Source organism: Esox lucius, chromosome 11 (assembly GCF_011004845.1).
Source record: "Esox lucius isolate fEsoLuc1 chromosome 11, fEsoLuc1.pri, whole genome shotgun sequence".
Taxonomy (NCBI): Eukaryota; Metazoa; Chordata; class Actinopteri; order Esociformes; family Esocidae; genus Esox; species Esox lucius.
Genome location: NC_047579.1, coordinates 22268241 through 22287542, shown reverse-complemented (window position 1 = coordinate 22287542; position 19302 = coordinate 22268241). Strand labels below are relative to the sequence as shown.

Below are 19302 nucleotides of genomic sequence, written 5' to 3'. Positions count from 1 at the left end.
CCTGGCATGCCACAGGGACTATAATGAATTGTGTTCAGCCGTGTGGGGAAAATCTGATGGGTAGGGAGTTGGAGCTTTTGGTCAGAGTCATTTGAATTTAAATTGAGCTACAGATAGATATACAGTGACAACAAGAGAGTAGCAATGGCACAGTTCAAAATACAAAAAAAACAATATCTGGGTTTCCCAGATGGCATAGAGCTTTAAGACAGCTATTTGTAGATCCGAGCAGACCAACATAGTCTGGGTTATACCCTTGCCAGGCTTAGGTACCCCAATGGGCAATGAAAATTGGCCACAATCGCCAGGGAGTGGGAGTCACCATCAGCAGGGATTTCCTGGTCTCACTTCCTGGTCTCACTTCCTGGTCTTATCATGGTAAGGAGTCCCTCATGCAGCTTGAGAACCTACAAAGCTAACTGAGGTCATAAGGGGAGCGTGCGTGCCTTCACATGTTACTTCCTGGTTGGAAGAGCAGCATGGAAAAAGCGGAATATCTTAACACAGACGGCAATAAGGAAAACCTATATGAGACAGAACTATTAATACAATATGATACAATTAAATGTGTTAAATGTGGGGAATTGTATTTAAAAATATATATAAAATGCATCCAAAAAATTTGCATGCAGCTGCAAGTGCAACCACAGAAAAATAACGAGTAGATTATGGAATAGAGAAACGCATTGATTCTACTGAATGACTTCAACCAGGTCCCAGCCAAAACACAGCAGAGCTTGTAGTAGAGCCCAGAGCAGCCTTCCAGTGGCAGACAGTGAGTCATTTATAACCAATTACCTTTACGCCATTAAGACATTTAAAATTGCCACGTCAGGATAATAGTTGCAATAAGACCAATGCTTCCAACTGCAGCATCTGTGAAAAATCATTATCCAAACCATGAACGAGAAGGTAGTGAAGATGGAGGGGGCGGAGGCAGAGTTTTCATATTTTTCCTTCTGTGGCAAGTTCACACAAAAGAGCTCCTTCTTAATCCCCGGGACACTGCACAAAAATACCTGCGGGATGAAATCAAACCCCTCTGAGAATTATATGAGGGATTCAACTCTGCCAGGAGCCTGGTCACATATTTCCCATTTATTTTTATAACGGTGGTGAAAGACTCCATTACTCTGGTCCTCTAAAAGAGACTTAATTCGAATCCCAGGCAGAACCTGAATTCAGGACAAATGGAGGGAGGGGGAAAGAAGTGGCCAGGTAAAGCAGAAAGGATACATTGAAAAGAGGAGAGATGCATTTTTTTAAGACTTCCTTAAGCTCTCTGGAATAACAATGTCCTTTTCACCCTCTCTGTATATTATAAGGGGGGAGAATGAAGAGTGAAGTGGGGGCACCACAGGGGGGGGAATTCAGGAATCGGCACGCAAGTTTCCACTGAAAAGCCCATTAACCTGCACTGGGTCTATGTCTTTAAAAATGAGGGGGATTTCAGAACCTCCCTCATCTCCTCTATTCCTGTCCTAACACCCCCCCCCTCCCCCCACCCTCCAGCCAAGCGTAAGCACAAACCCCAAATGACAACCAGACTCCGTGGACCGCATTTCATGTGCCGGAATGTTTTATCCACTGTCGACATCAGGTTCCTTTCCGGGCCGAGCGCGTGCTGTCCCGTCCAACACACCCCATCCAAACCGCCCACCTGGGATTGAGGGTCCTGACCTTATGGTGAGTGGCCCTGGTCTTCTCACCAACCAGTTTAATGCAACCGGGCATTTTGGAAAACACTCTCCAGCAAACAATGGAATCCCAATTGCCAGAAACAAGTCAACGTTACATCCCGGTTCTGCTGGTGTTTGGTTAGCGGGTGGAGCGGCCGTCCCTAACTCTGGTAGGAGAGCTTCATCTGGGTTTGATTTTAGCTTTGAGGCGAGAGGGACAGAAGGGAGGACTGTTCTCTCCTTTCTGGTCGAGGGTGAGTCTATACCTCGATCCGGCCTGATTAGAGGGAGCTTGGATCAATTACACTGGATGGCTAGGGCCAAGGACCATGGCCCTGACCAGGGTAAGCAGACGCTGTCCACACAAACACACAGACTTAGAGTTAGTCTCAAAACCTCACATACACAGCCATTAAGATCTTGTCTCAGGATTGACCTCAGCACACACGAACATACACACACACACACACACACACACACAGATCATGTCTCAGGATTGACCTCAGCACACAGATTTAGAATGACTGGGTCAACCGGAGGGCCTGTTTCATGGCAGTGACATCAAAGCCCTATTCCTCCCACTCCCAAACAGGACTTCTGCTTACACCATCTTTATCCAAGCCACACCTAGACCCATATAATCACACCCAAATCTTTAACCAACCCACAACCCTCCCTTGGATAAGGCTCGCATTCATCCATTCACAGCTAAACTCAAGTGGAGGCTCAAAACCTTGCCACACAGACATGTTTGCTTTCCTATTCTTGATACATAACCCTAACCTAGAAACCAATGGTCCCTATAACCTAGCCAGTAACCTAACCCAAACAATTCTCCTAACCTAACCTCTAACTAAACTTGACCAAGCCCCAAAATCCTAACTCTTACACACCAAGCTTGAAGCTTAAAGTAACCATAATTCCAAAACTATGTCACACACACACACCTCCGTTAGAGAAGACTCTCAGCAGTGCTGCCTCTGAGGGAAAGGCCTTTTAATAACCTCAAACTTGGTTAAGAAAACACTCAGAGGTCGCCTCTCCAGGGATAGCGTCTGTTTGTGTGAGTGTGTGTCGGTGAGTCCAGGGAAGTCGAAATCAGCCAAAATCTGCTGACTATTCAAACACAACATTTTCATTAGATTCGAAGAAGATAAAAGCCCTGACGTTAGGCATGATATGTGATGTGTGGTGCAAATGGTCAAACATGAGCGTGTGGTTGTGCGTGTGTGTGTGTGTGTGTGTGTGTGTGTAGTAATGTGTCCTGAGAGGCGAGAAATATTGGCAGTGATTGCGCGTAAAATCCCCAGACCCTGCCTGAGAGGACAGTTTAGTCACGCTGCATTCATACCAAACGACCCTCATCCATCCCTGTCAGTCCAACGTCACATCTACAGGCTAACGTAGAGTATCGTGGAGGCCGGACCCACCGCCAGAACAACTGCTTTAGTTAACCCTACAAAGACTGTCCCCTAACCCAGCGTGGTTGATGTGTGACAGGAAGCCCCAACCTAACCAGGAAACACGGTGAGCCTGGATAATCACCATTACACAGCCAGGCAGTATTTCTCAAACAAGCTGGTTGCAATTGAGTCCAATTGCATACTGATTGCAACCGGGCAATACAGTCCTATTAAAAATCACTCTAATGACTTTTGTCGAAAATCAGAGAGAGGGGACAGAAAGAGTGACTGATGGAGAGGGAAAAACAGAAAGAGTGAGATGGAGGAGAGGGGAGAGAGTGCAGGCGAAGAACCAAGTCTCTTAAGGGAAAAATAAAGAGCGGTGGGGCAAAGAAACATTTCCTTGTGGCTCAGTCGGTAGAGGATGGCGTTGGCAGTGCCAGGGTTGTGGGATGGATTCCCGTTGGGGCCCAGCACAAAAACGTACCATGCACTGACGGTCTGGGTAAGAGTATCTGCTGAAGGACTCAAATATAAACCATGGAAGGCAAAGAGCACACCACATTGAACAGCATCCACACCCGGTGGAAATTTGCACACTGTATGGAAAACGTTTGGAATGGCCGCCTTCTTCTCGCAGTAAAAACACCTTCACATGCTCATCAACCACAAACCAACACCAGTTTCTCCAGTCTCCTTTTCGCAGACTCTTTCTCCAAAATAACTTCTTGTCCAAACTCCCCACAAGCTAGCATAAGCGGAAAAGCTAGAGAAAGAAAGAGATAGAGAGGCAGTCTTCTATACCACGGTTTTCCCAAGGAAACAATCCTAGCAAACCGTGACACAACACAGCAAACCCAATACGAGCCAGCGCAATGTTTGGATTGCACACACTTTAAGCACAGTACATTCAATGAAAAGCAGTCATTGGCAGATCCCGCTTCCTCAGAAACCAGGCCTACAAAATACACTGCAAATGTTTCACGACATACTTCTTAGAGGGCAAACCTTCGGGTCTCTTTCTTCCATTTGGGGCCTACTGAACACGATCTGCACTCTGAAGTGCTGCCATGTTGGGTGCTGCCATGTCCGCGAACCTTGCATGTGGAAGTACAGAATTGCCTCAGCACAGTCCCGGGTTCTGTCAGACATGAGTCACCTGGTAATGTTGCACTGTATCGACTCCTTGTGGAAGGTCTGATGCTTGAATTGTTATTGTCCGGTGATGGTGAGGAGCAAGCAGAGTATTTAGATGCAGAACGGCATGGCAAGACGCACTTTAGAACACCACTCTTAGTCTTAGACTTTACAGAGAATGCTGGGAGAAACCGGGCGGGGAGAAATACCGGGCAAAGTAATACACATTTTTACTGTCATGAAGGTTATAGCCAGGGGATGTTTGTGTGTGTGTGTGTGTGTGTGTGTTGCGTCATGGACTGGCAGTGTATATCATGGCCAACAGCCTGCATAGACTACACCACAATAAAGAGATACGATAAAGGAGCATGGAGCTGGAGAATACAGTTACGAGTGACATTTCATGTTTTTCATACCTGCGTCAACAACCATGTATAAACAGATAATGACAATGAATAATCAAAGAATAACACTGATTACGTACTGAAGGTATTGGAGCCAAGCCGTGAGTCAGTGGAGGGATTCATTAGTTCCACCGCAGCACAATACAGAAGTAGAGAAGTTCAAATAGCACCTCTGTTTTTCTTCACTTGACCTCAAACATTTGACCAGTAAGGTGTGTATATATATACGTATATCCAGCTCTGGAACAAATTAAGAGACCACTGCACCTTTTTCTTTCCTTTCCAAAGAACTTGGAAAGGAAGGGTTTTGAGTGAGGAACAGAAGGGTTAAAATTAAGAGACCACTGCAAATTGAACACTTCTGTTCCTCACTCAAAACTTTCCTTTTTCGACTTTTTTGGAAAGGAAAGAAAAAGGTGCTGTGGTCTCTTATATATATATATAAAAAAGGTAGAGAGAGAGATTTTATATAACATTTAAATAAAAAATCCAGTGCAAAGTGCAAGCTGAGGAAACAACAGTTGGGAAGTGGGGGAACATTATTGTACTGTACCTCGGCTTGCTGATTAGAGAATAAGAGTTCAGACTATTAATCAAAATGAAAGCCTGGCTAACCATTGGGATGATTGTGATTTAATGGGAAGTAGAGATTACATTTTACCCCCAATTAAACTCCCAATTCCAAGTGTGTTCTGGACCCACCCCAGGAAAGAGATTAGCCTGGAGAAAGAATCAGAGAGTTGGGTCTGAAAGAGAAACAGAGAAGAGAAACCCGGAGCACAGAGAGGCCTGTGATAGGGGGATGAAAGGCAAGATTGATGAAGAGAGGGAAGAGGGTAGAGACAGGACTGAGAAGAAGGTGGAAAAAGGGAAAAGACCAAGAGAGACAGACAGAAAAAGAGAGAAACAAGATGTCTTGCCCAGTCTCTGTCTGCCTGTCCATTGATTGGCTATCTGTTTTCAATCAGATGGGAGGTAGTAGCATTTGGAGTGAAAGTGGCCTTGAGAATGACAGCAGAAAGAGACACAGACCTGGCCGCTCCAACAGATGAGAACAATCTAACATGACAATCAGTCAAATCACTGTGAAGTTATTTTGCTAGCTGTTAGGCTATAAATGGACAAGTTGAATCAATATAAGTATGGCTAATTCAACAGGTGCAGGTCAATCACACTAAAGGTCAACGGACACTGAAATAGGTCTGATCCAAATGTCAAACATATGTCATTCTTGCATGCATCCAAGGATGCAATATTAAAATTGTAAACATGTTTTTTCGATGGACAAAGTAAACAGAGGCTAAGCAAACATGCATTCCTGCTTCAGAAGAAGTGACGAGACAAACACACAAACCTTATAACAAGACTCCAGGTAATGACAGTGTTGGTGTATCTGGGATAATAGCATTTTCCTGGAAAACCTTACATTCTTCACAAGTTTAAACCTGATGGTGACCCCTCAGTAAAGATGATGTAGAACTGTCACATTTAAAATGACTGTTAGAATAATAAAAGACTGACAGCAACTTCTGGTCAATAGGCTTTTATAGGCTAGCATAGTGAAGTGTACCTATAAAGCCCACTACTAGGGGTGCAACAGCTAACCGATAGCTTGATAATGAAAGACTTGGAAAAGTATGGGGAAAGTTTACATTGAAGAAGTAAAGTAAAGTAAAATACCAAAACATTTGCTAATTTTACATGTGCTTGTGCATTCCAACTAGAACATAAACTAACTAGAACTTATTAAAACGATGCCAAACAAAAGTAGATATCTATATCATTTGAACAGGTATCGACAACCATTAGAATGTCATAAATGCAAATGTCATTGATCAGTTGCTTTAATTACAAGTCTAGTATGGGCCCACAATCAGATTATTTATTTGCACTGTCCATTTCATAATTAATAAACAATAATGTTGTTATTTTACATATTAGCATATAAAAAAAAATTATCATATTTAACACTAATTATTAAGAGTATTCGGAACAACCATAGGCTTAAATGGTACACTTGGAACCCATTAAGCTAAATCCAGACTTTCACATATTTAAAAAGATATACACTTTCTGACAATGTTGAAAGTAAAGCCACAAACCTGAATGGCCAATTTGCTTTCAAACTATTTTGCAATATACAGTTAGGTCCGGAAATATTTGGACACTGACACAATTCTCACAACTTGGGCTATCCACCACTATGGATTTGAAATGAAAAAACCAAGATGCAATTCAAGTGCAGACTTTCAGCTTTAATTCAACAGGTTGAATAAAAATATTGTGTGAAACATATAGGAATTGCAGCCATTCATACACAGTCCCCTTATTTCAATGGCTCAAATGTAATTTGAAAAAAATTAACACAATCATAAATAAAAAAAATATTTTTTTAATGCTGTCGAGAATCCATTGCAGGTAATGACTGCTTGAAGTCTGGAACACGTGGACATTACCAAATGCTGGGTTTCCTCCTTTGTGATGCTCTACCAGGCCTTGATTGCAGCTGCCTTTAGTTGGTGTTTGTTCGTGGGTCTTTCTGCCTTAAGTTTGGTCTTCAGCAAGTGAAATGCATGCTTTATTACATTGTGATCAGGTGATTGCAGAATATTCCACTTCTTAACCTTAAAAAACTCCTGGGTTGCTTTCACAGCACGTTTTGAGCCATTGTCCATCTGTAAAGTGAAGAGCCATCCAATCAACTTCCCTGAATTTGCCTGAATCTGAGCAGACAATATATCCCTATACACTTCAGAATTAATCCGGCTGCTTCTGTATTCTGTCATCAATCATCAATAAACACTAGTGACCCAGTGCCATTGGAAGCCATGCATGCCCATGCTATCACACTGCCTCCATCGCGTTTCTACAGATGATGTGGTATGCTTCGGACCATAATCCGTTCCAAGCCTTCTCCATACTATTTCTTTTTATCATTCTGTCACAGGTTGATGCTGTACCAGAACTTGGCCGTTTTTATTTTTTTCTAATCCAGCCTTTCTATTCTTGATGCTTATGAATGGTTTGCACATTGTGTTGAACCCTCTATATTTGCTCTCTTGAAGTCTTCTCTTTATGGTAGACTTGAATTATTATATGCCTACCTCCTGGAGAGTGTTCTTCACTTGGCTGGATGTTGTGAAGGGGTTTTTCTTTTATATGGAAAGGATCCTACGATCATCCACCACTGTTGTCTTCCATGGACATCCATGCCTTTTTGTGTTGCAGAGCTCTCCACAGTGTCTTCTTTTTTTCTCAGAATGTAACAAACTGTTGATTTGGCCACTCCTAAGGTTGAGAGCTCCTTTGACCGCATGTTGTGGGTTAACAACAACAGCTTCCATACCTGGATGCCACACCTGGAATCATCTCCAGACCTTTTACCTGCTTAATAGACGACTAAATAACAAAGGCATAGCCCACAGCTGTCTGTGATAAAAGCTTTGGAGTCAATTCTACAATTACTTTCGGTCCCTTGAAAAAGAGGGTGCTACATATTAAAGAACTGTAATTCCTAAACCCTTCCTTCAATTTGGATGTTAAAACCCTCAAATGAAAGCTGAGAGACTGCATTAAGCCTATATTCATTGTTTAACTGTAACTTGAAGATATTTTCGTAAACAGCCAAAATAACAAACTTGTGCCAGCGTCAAATAATGTCCGGACCGAAGTGTATATTAGAAACCTCTAGAAGTACATTCTGGTGGGCTTAGTAGGTATGCTTACCCTACATAAAGAACTGTATTTAAGACTTCCAAACATCTTTGTAAGTGCTCTTTTGGAGAGATGACCAACAAGTGGTTTTTAGGCAGGGGAATTCCAGAGATATTAGTGAGGCTGCTATCTGTCGCATTTAAACGGAACAGGAAAACAGTGGAGAATTGGAGACGAGCAACTAAGTGGGTATGGCAGGAGGAGGGAAGAAGGGAAGAAGGGAGGGGGCAGATACAGTGGATATAAAAAGTCTACACACCCCTGTTAAAAGGGATAGGTTCTTGTTATGTAATGAGACAAAGATAAATCATGTCAGAACTTTTTCCACCTTTAATGTGACCCATAACTTTAACAATACAATTGAAAAACAAACTGAAATCTTTGAAGGAGACAAATGAAAATAAAATAAACTCAATAACCTGGTTGCATAAGTGTGCACACCCTTAAACTATGACTTTGTTAAAGCACCTTTTGATTTATTTACAGCACTCAGTCTTTTATAGGTAGAAGTCTATTAGCATGGCACATTTTAATCTCAGATTGCAAGGACATCTCCTGTGCACAGCCCTCTTCAGATCACCCCACAGATGTTCAATTGGATTCAGGTCTGGGCTCTGGCTGAGCCATTCCAAAACGTTAATCTTCTTCTGGTGAAGCCATGCTGTTGTGGATTTGGATGTGTGCTTTTGTTTGTTGTCATGCTGAAAGGTGAACTTCCTCTTCATCTTCATCTTTCTAACGGACGCCTGAAGGTTTTGTGCCAAAATTGCGTGCTATTTGGAACTGTTCATAATTCCCTCCACCCTAAGGCCCTGGTTCCAGTTGAAGAAAAACAGCCCCAAAGCATGATGCTGCCACCACCATGCTTCACTGCGGGTATGGTGTTCTTTGGGTAATGTGCAGTGTTGTTTTTGTGCCAAAAATACCTTTTGGAATTATTGCCAAAAAGTTCAACCTTGGTTTCATCAGACCATAACACATTTTCCCAAGTGCTTTTGGGAGACTTGATGTTTGTTTTTGCAAACTTCAGCCGGGCTTGGATGTTTCTCTTTGTAAGAAAAGGCTTCCGTCTTGCCATCCTACCCCATAGCCCATTCATATGAAGAATATAGGAGATTGTTGTCACATGTAGCACACAGCCAGTACTTGCCAGAAATTCCGGCAGTTCCTTTAATGTTGTTGTAGGCCTCTTGGAAGCCTCCCTGACCTGTTTTCTTCTTTTCATTAATTTTGGAGGGATGTCCAGTTCTTGGTAATGTCTCTGTTGTGCCATATTTTCTCCACTTGATGATGACTGTCTTCACGGTGTTCCATGATATATCTAATGCTTTGGAAATTCTTCTGTACCCTTCTCCTGACTGATATATTTCAACAATGAGATCCCTCAGATGCTTTGGAAGCTCTCTGCAGACCATGATTTTTGCTCTGAAATGCAACTAAGAAAATGTCAGGAAAATCCTACTAGAACAGCTGAAATGTATTTGTGATTAATCAGAGTCACTTTATATGATGGCATGTGTGTAATAACTTCTATTTAACATGAGTTTGAATGTGATTGGTAAATTCAGATTGGTAAACATCCCCAGTTATAAGAGGGTATGCACACTTATGCAACATGATTATTGTTTTTATTTTAAATTTTTCCCCCTCAAAGAATTCAGTTTGTTTTTCAATTGAATTGTTCACATTATAGGTCACATTAAAAGTGGAAAAAGTTCTGACATGATTTATCTATGTCTCATTCTTTTACATCACAAAACCTGGCATTTTCACAGGGGTGTGTAGACTTGTTATTCTTCACGTGTTAACTCCTACATCACTCGCACGGACACGGGGTCCCAACACAGGAGCATTCCAGCCAGTGGCCTCGCGGGGAGAGTGAAGAGTGACCATTGTGTTGTACATTAACCCTACACCCAGCCAAAGAACTATAGCAATGTCACACGTATATTCAACTATCCCTACAGTGGAGTCGCACAGTTCAAACCTTTCAGAAATGTCTGGCACCTCCACTACCTTCACACACAGTCCCAGACTGGCCAGGGAGGGGACACTCATTGGCACCTGCACACACCCATTTACAGGTCTGCCGACATGCATGGGTTCTCTCTAACAGAGGACCTCTTGCAACCCACCTCCCTCTTGTTCCCCCTCTTTCTGAGCGGTGGCCATGCTCCCTCTTCCCTCTTTGGAATCATGAACGCAGGTTATGGTGGAGGGGGTATTGGAGTGACTAACTGGTTACTGAAAGAGGTTGGCAGCATGTCGGTAAGGAACAACACAAGCCAGAAAAACATTACAGCTCAATACATGACACTTCTGTTGGAGCATCAAAAAGGAAAACATATATATATATATATACACATACACACGTGTATGTGTGGGAATTTATATATCTGACTATGTGTGGGGATGTATACTGTATATGTATGTATGTATGTATGTATGTATGTATGTATGTATGTATGTATGTATGTATGTATGTATGTATGTATGTATGTATGTATGTATGTATGTATGTATGTATGTGTGTGTGTGTGTGTGTGTGTGTGTGTGTGTGTGTGTGTGTGTGTGTGTGTGTGTGTGTGTGTGTGTGTATATCTGTTTGTGTTGCACCATTCAGGTTTTTCCAACTCTGGCAAATGGTGAAATACTTGTTTGCCTGTATGTGCGTAAGTATGTGTGTGTGTTTGTGTGTCCCAGCTTGCTTGTCTACTGTATGCATGTGTGGCATGAGTGTGCATGGGTGCATGTCGTGGCGTGGGCACCCTCTCCTTTTATGACCCACAACCCCTGTGACCCCTCAACCCGCCCCAAGCCCAAAGAGTGACAGAGTAAAGAGGGGCCCCTCTGTTCAGAACTGGGCCCCGGAAATGCTGGGAATGTAGAGTCACCATTGTAAGTCTGGGAGGTACGCCCTACCCCCTCGTCCCCTGTGGACCCGGGTATAAAGTAGGGTGCTACATAGGTAACACAGGGTTCCATTCGGACCTCAGCCTGGGACAGGTAGGAGCCTGTTCAAGTACAGCCCCCGACCAAGGCTAATGGGTTCTCTGTTAACAGTCCACACAGGATGAGCAGTCCATGCGAGGACACAATGCAGGTCACTAAGCACAAACACAAACACACACTCCCAGACCGACACGGCAGGTCATTGTTTACTCACCCACTGGCTGTGCCCAGGTTGGCAGAACCCAGAGAGGACGTCAGCTTCCTGCTGTCCCATAGTTTTACCTCCCGGCCGCGCATCTACACAGAAAATCAATACAATCACCTAGATAAAAACACTGTGAAACACACACATCACCTGCCCATACAGTCACTTCATGCACTCACTAGCACAGCGCCTGTGATAAAATGTGCGTGCGGTCGCGTCCTCACCTGATCGAAGCCGGTGGTTAGTATGTGGTCCGAGTCCTTGATCCAGAGGATGCGGGAGTCCTTGTTGTTCTGAAGGCACTGGGCAATCTACATAGACAGACAGGGGGACACAGGTTTTGATTGAATACCTGGGCTAGGTCAGGAGGACGGAGACGCTTTGAGTGAGAGCTTCATTAATAAACATGGTATGGCGGAGTCATAAAGTCTTCCAGTGGTCTCCTTCAACACCACGGACTCCATGGAGTTCTACCAGTGAAGACGTATTCCCAGACTATTACGCTGATGGCCATTTGCCGGTTTAGCACAAGGTCTTGTTCGTATATTGATCTTGCTGATAGGTGCGGCTAGCGCACGAGATCGACCACAAGATAGCGACAAATGACGAGAGCAGGACTGGAGTGATCGGTGGATTGGCTCATCCAAAATAAGACAGGAGACCATTATTATTACCGCCGAAACTCAGAGGACAAACAATAACTTGTCTGTCACCACAGGATGAAAGACAGGTTTGTTATCGTCGATCAACTCATTACATCAAGATTACATCAGTCCCAAAGACAGGCTTCAATTACTACCGCAATGGGAGTGAAGCTCGGTTACAAAAATCCTTCCACATCGCGACCATGACAATTGCTGTCAAAACAACACTGTTTGAACGTTAAAACAACATTGTTGCAATGTTTGACAATCAATTGCAGAAGCTTAGGTATCACCGCAGATCTCCAGGGAAAACCTGTCATAACAACGCTGTGGCAACATTTGAAAACGTCACACGTTTTTGCGGCTCTCGACACTGACACGGAAAGGACAAAGAATAAGTAATACGAGTGGTTAGTTCAATTATTTCCTAAGGTCTTGAGAAGAAATCAATGTGAAAAGTATATCAGGGCTTCTGAAGTACTGGGTCAAAGCTGAGGACCCAAGCAGTAGTTTAGGTGTCATAACATCTACAGATCGTTGGGTCTGAAACACATCCTGCAACCCCTCTGTATGTGTGTGTGTGTGTGATCGTTTACGCCCGTGTGTGTAGCAACAATGAGTGGCCCCACCGGGCTTTGGGGTCTCACATAGCAGGCTCACTGGAACAGAAACAGTTTCCACAGAGCAGGCGGCCGGCCTTTCAACATGGATGTTGTCGTTGTCACCAACCCTCTGTCACCGAGCCAGTCCTCAGAGGAGCGTGACACCATGGTTGTGCAACAACATATAGAGGACGGACACGTGTGTGTGTGTGTGTGTGTGCACGCGTGTGTGTGGTGTGGTGTGTGTGTGCACGCGTGTGTGTGTGTGTGTGTGCACGTGTGTGCGTGTGTGTGTGTGTGTGCGTGTGTGTGTTGTTGATGTGTTTGAATAACGCCACAGCTCACCCGGCGACACTAACCACAACCGCTACAAGGTGGAGGGTAATCAAACAGGTAAAACCGGAGCTTCTGTGTGGCGAAATTAAAAGAGAACCCCCCCCCCACCCCACCCCCCCCATCCATTATAAACACTCTCCTTAAACAAAACTGGGGGAGAAAGAACTGTACATACCTTCCATGTTTCTGTAGTGAAATTAAAGTTACCGAAGGGCCTCTCACAGTGGGAAGCAGTAAGTGGGAACACCCCCGGTTTTGAATGCCAGGGAGTTCAAGTCCTTCCATCCCATGAGACATTGCCAACCGGCTGTTGAAAACGGGGGCGGGTGAGACATAAACCTCAGCTGAAAGGGCTCCCACATGTGGGCCCTATCAGGTTGAATCAAAATCTCAAATCAACCCTCCCATGTCTCCTGCGCTCCCCTTCTCCGACATGTTACAACCCCAGCCCCACAGTATGGGTCAGAGCGGGGGGGGGGTTAAAACACTGTGCGAATCTTTATTCGTTCCTCCCCTACTGCATGCGTACGTGCACTGCACACGCAACACAATCATAGTCAACACAATCATAGTCAACACAATCATAGTCACGGGCTAAACCCACTCCTTTGACCATTTAACCCAGGACTACCTATGGGGTCGGATGAATTCAGAGAACGCAGCCATTGACCGAGTTCGCTCGCGGCCTTGCCTGGCGATAGGTCAGCGCAGGGAGGTAGATGTTAGACGGGGGAACGTTGTTCCCTATTGATTTCAGTGGAATGGAATCTGAGGCAGTCCTCTCCCTCTCCCATGGGTCATAACAAGACACAGTGCGGCCAAAACAAAGGCCTTGAGTCAGATCAATACACCAGGCCAAGGAGGCCTGCGCGCATGGGAGCAGCTGCTTCTTATCATACTACTCCAGTCCAAACCACTGGGGCAGGAGGAGCAAAGCTCGTTCTCGGGCGACAGGTTACGCTGGGCAACACCTGAGGTCAAGGTTCGATTTATCAAGTGGGCAACATTCAGTGCATTGGCTTGGTGCATGGACCCGTGTCTGAACACACACCACACACACACACACACACACACACACACACACATCAATGAACGATCTTAATGTTCAGCACTGACAGACGCCTCTAGGAGGTACACCGAATGGAAAAGCAACATACCAGCTGTTAGGCACAAGGAGAACTTAGAAGTAGTGCTGGGCTCTTGGTTCGGCTCCAAATACCTCCATTATAAACATACGCTAAGCCAAAAATGTTTCTTAAGCAACCTGGATAACAAACAAAGAGGGCTGGTTGATAGTAAGTCTTTATTAAAATAAACACGACAGCTACAATGAAAGGCCGACCTGTCAGATGGTATGGCAACATGGCAATGCCATATAGAGATACCTGTACTTATAAGGTGTCTGTCTGTCTCTCTCTCTCGGTTTCTCTGTCCATCTCTCTGTCTGACTGTCTCTATGTCTGTCTCTCTGTCTGTCTATTTCTCTCTGTGTCTGTCTGTTTCTGTGTCTGTCTCTCAGTCTTTCTGTCCGTCTGTGTGTGTGTGTTTCTGTGTCTGACTGTTTCTGTCTCTCAGTCTTTCTGTCCGTCTCTCTCTCGGCCTCCTTGTCCGTCTCTCCGTGGCAGGAGGAGGCTCTTCCACAGGGTGAGTAATATCACTGAAAAGAATGTGCGTGGGGAGGAGTCATCAGTGAACAGGACCACATCGGAGCGACGGGTCAAAGAAGGAGATGGAAGGAAATAGAGCCAGGCATGGAATAAACAGACAAGGGGGAGAATCCTTCACGCTCTATCTATCTCCTTCATGGATGACTGATTGTCCAACAGGGTCAATAAAACACAAAGTTGGCACTCCTGAAATGTCTTCTGGGCTCTGTCTACTGTACAGTACTTGGCTGGTGCTGAATCTTGTCATAACGGGGCAGCGTTGGCTGACAGCAGTAATGAAAGAGCTTATTGGAGGTGGTTAAACGTTGCCATAACCTGATATCTGTAAAAATTGCTTTTGTTGCTGGTGTTAAGCTTTTTGGGTTAAGGTGGAACACTGACTCAACGTAAGAGCGGGGTTGTCTCTGAATTGATGCCATAATGTTAGGCTAATGTTCTCTGAACGTGGTCGGATAAGAATGTCTGCTTAATGATACAAACGCGAAACCAAAAACTTGGGCGTCACACAAAAGAATGTAATAAGTGATTAGATCATCTCCATCGAAGCCAATGGAACATTTTCAGAACATTGCTTCACCCACACGTTCTGGCCCAAACAAGTGGTTTCTCCAGCCATCAGAATATATTTGAGTTTTACAGATCATTGTGCAGGTACTCAGATTCAGACACGTTGCATCCAAGGGTGTGGCGTATTGTTTGACCAGAGCAGGGAGTTGGAGTAGCCGGGCACATTTTTGTGTCTCTTATTTTGTCATGAAAACTACTGATGAATAGCCTGTACGTCCCACAGCAACTAAATGAGTATTAAATAGAAAAGGAAAGTTCCACCCCATTTGCTAATATCGGTGTATATCACATCTTTTGGTGACCCCTGCAGCCCACGCTGGGGAGGAAATGGCCTCAATGATGCAGAGCTCTTTACTGACTATGGCACATCATAAAAAGACGACACACCCAGGCAGGAACACACACACACACACTCCTTGTGGACCTGAGAACAAACTCCAGTGTTTCCCTCTTAGTGTAGTAAGAGCGGCGTTATTTGGGACTCATATGTTCTGATATTGTTATTCATTTGCCAGTGCTCATTCACTTTGGACAGGGACTGTGTTATTCTCCACCCCTGCACTGTCTGATACAGGGGATACCTTTTGCCTTATAACAGAAAAACGATTCTGTGCCGGAGTGAATGTACATCAGTGTCAGGGCCTGGCTGGGGCCACCCTAGGTATCTCAGCACTGCTGTTTTTCATTGTCCCCAATTAGAGGCCGCTGCCACACGTCGTTTTCCTTGGTTTGTGGATCATTGTTTGTGCTGTTCGCACTCAGTTTGCCTCTCCTTTTGTTATTAGATTGTGCTATAATAAAAGGATGCTTCCCTGTACTCACTCTGCACCTTGTGTCCTGCCTACAGTACCTACGACCGCGACAGAATGATCCAGCCAAGGAGCGTGCAGAGCTGGACCCTGGTTCTGGGCCCCGGACAGGCAACGTCGGCATTCATTTTATTGGGGGAGGGGGGGTTCTAAGGGGGTCGTTGGCATGAAGAGCTCCTGCTGCAACACTCATGGGGGCTCGTTGGGGTGCCCCTGCACCTCCGGGTCCAGGAGATAGTGGAGGAGACAAAGTCAAGCCAGGCTTCCCGTCCCTGTCCGCCGGTTCCCAGTCCGGTACCCCCAGTGAAGGCACCTCCCGACAGGGCTCCTGCGCTGATCCCCAGCATGGAGCTCCTGGTGCCGTTCTCCAGCCCGGAAGCCCCAGAGCCACCTTGGGGGGAGGGGGAGCCGAACTCCTACCGTCACCGCCTCCGGAGTGGTTCGAAAAGGGGTATCTGCTACAACCCCCGGATGGGTGGTCAGAGCCCCCATGCTGTCACCACCTCCTCCCTCTTCTCCGGCGCCATATCCTGCCTCAGGGGCGGAGCCTACTTCCGTCCTGCTATAGCGGAATCTCCCCTCCCCCTTGGATGTCAGGGCCAGTCAGGGGCCCGCACCTTGGCGGGGTACTGTCAGGATTTGGCTGGGGGCCTCTTGGCATCTCTGTGCTACTGTTTTTGATTCTTCCCAGTTAAAGGCAGCTGCCCCGCGTTATTTTCTATTTTCTTTCTATTTTAATTAACCCCCAATGTAACATCTGTAATACACTGTACATGGAATACATCATAAGCTAGAAGATAGTTGCTTTTATTATTTGTCTGGGAGGCAATTTATTAACTGCTACAGTATATATACTAATAGTTTTAGAAACCCTTTTGTAGCATTGAACGCATCCAGCCATTTCTGTTGTTGATGTCACAACCCCCAACCCTCCAGTGGAAAAAAGTAGGGGGACCACTAAAACCCTGACCAGGCAATCCATGTTCTCTGTTCCCTGGGCCATACCTAACCACTATCCTAAACTTAACCTAAATAATCCAACCTTTGTGTCTAAACTAATGTCTAACCCTAACCCATAATGCCTAAGCCTGAACTTAACCCCAACATTTATTGTCAGACTTGGATCACATACGCAAGCAAAAAAAAAACACTCAATGTCAAAAAGCCTAAAGATACTGCAGACTAGCAATAGTAAACTAGATTCAGCCGCAGGACAATTTTGGTTGGAAAGGTTGGTCACAGGGGGTTAAAGCTATTAATTAATGATGTGTACATTGCAAATTGAGCAGAGATTGAATTAGAAAAGAACAACATCGTACCTAGGAGCGGCCCTAAATAATACACGTTTTGGGGTGAATTCAAGGTAATTTTTCTGTTCTTTTGGCAAAAGAAACGTGAGTTGAACTGGTTGTTGCCGAAGCCTGCTTCAGAGCCTAGGCAACATATGCTTAGCATCAACGCTAAGAAGACGCTCTGTGACCTCAAAGACAGGACGGCAAATCACACTCATAGTTTTGTCCTTCATCAATCTCCCCTAGCCAACTAGCCACCCAGTGTCTAGACCATCTGACCTCTGGTGAAGTTCTGTGTCTCAAATGGCACCCTATTCACGATGTCTTTCAAAACAAGCTCACTGCATTGGGAGCAGGCCGCAGGTTTAAGACGCAGGCAGTGTGATTTACCATTACAGCAGCACTAAAACCTTCCCTCAGTTACCTCTGCCAGCTCCAGGATACAAGGCAAATAAACCGCTGGAATATTAAACAGAACACTGCACGTTCACACGTACACTCTATAGATCTGGCCGCCACACACCAATGATGTCACTGTGTCCATAACCCATGCTGGAGCCTATGGCGCGCTCGCCTCGCAGAGACCATGTGGTCGTGACGTCAGAACTCAACAGTGGTGGGGGGGGGTGCATTCAAAGGCGAAGAGGCCTGTGTGCTGTCCATCAGGTTACGGACCCCCCCTGACCTCCCCCCGGGCCCTCCCCTCTCCTGAACAAACAGGGGCTCAGATGAGGGTGGAGGTCCTGGCCTGGAGGCTGCACGGCCTCGCTCACAGGGGGGCCGCCCCTGACACCACAAGGCGTCCAGAGGACACAGGGCCCGCACCCCGGGCTGCGTGTGTGTACAGTACACGTGCGCACGTTCCCACCACTCCCTGACCAGACGGCCACACTCGACGTCCAAGCGTTCCCCTCCCACACACGGCGTGCTTTTCTTAGCAGCAGAACAAGGAGGAACCGAGGTCTGAGCTTGAGGAATCCGCTCTCCAGAGGATGTGGACTCGCGGTGTGTGACTTGGAGGGTCTGAGCGCGGGGGGTGGGTGGGGGGTGGGGGGGTAAGACAGAGAGGACGGGGAACACCTGCCACAGCCACGGGGTCACGAACCGGCCAATCCAGAAGAGAGAGGCACTCTGGAGGTGACAGGAAATGACATATAATAATAGCCCAGGTGTTTGTGGAAGCATTTACAGTCGCGAAGAGGAAAGACTAGCAACGGGAACACAGCAACAACTCAGCCACTGTGGGTGTACTTGCTTACGTGTGCATGTGTGTGCGTGTGTGTGTGTGTGTGTGTGTTGGCCATTTCCCTGATTACCCTAAAAATGATACTGCAATAACAAGACGCATAAACAGGGACGTGTGTTAGTCCCATCAGGCACCAGCGCACGAGGAGAAAAAAGACCCAGTCAGCGCCTGGCTTGAAAGATTATGAATTTATGGATCTAGTTAACGTCCCTCTCCCAATAAAAACACAGCAGCCGTCTCACTGCCATTCTCCCTCTGTATCAGCGAGCCCAGCTTACCCAGATGGAGAGCACATCTGTGTCACTCCCCGGGAATGTTGATTCATCCACCGGGAGGACCGCGGATCAGGTGTCTGGGAGCACATATGGGAACGATCGCAATCTCTCCCTCTCTCTTTCAATTACTCCATTGCTCTCTCTCTCTTGCTATATACTGCTTTCTGACCCTCTCTTACCTCTCCGTCTTCCTTGTTCCTTGGCTATTTCCATGCGGTCATAGATGTATTTGATGTGAAGTCCCAGGGCTGTGGAAATGCTTTACCCGGACTTATTTTTCTAATGGCTCATGTGACTGATTAAAACGGGCGGATCATATGACCGTAACGTTGTATTGGCGTGATGAACCTACTCCTAGAAACGGTTCAAA

The 19302-nt window shown here is 45.6% G+C and overlaps 1 protein-coding gene across 2 annotated transcripts in view; it reads right to left on the bottom strand.

Annotated features, from left to right (window-relative positions):
• The window catches only part of LOC105008474 (mitochondrial import inner membrane translocase subunit TIM16), a 164027-nt gene that overhangs the window by 104261 nt on the left and 40464 nt on the right, over positions 1-19302 (bottom strand). For both annotated transcript variants that reach the window (XM_013135783.3, XM_013135784.4), the window contains exons 8-9: positions 11719-11805; positions 11504-11586 (exon numbers count right to left, since the gene is read on the bottom strand). In XM_013135783.3, the coding sequence (XP_012991237.2) occupies positions 11504-11586; positions 11719-11805 (170 nt within the window). The remainder of the gene's footprint in view (positions 1-11503; positions 11587-11718; positions 11806-19302) is intronic.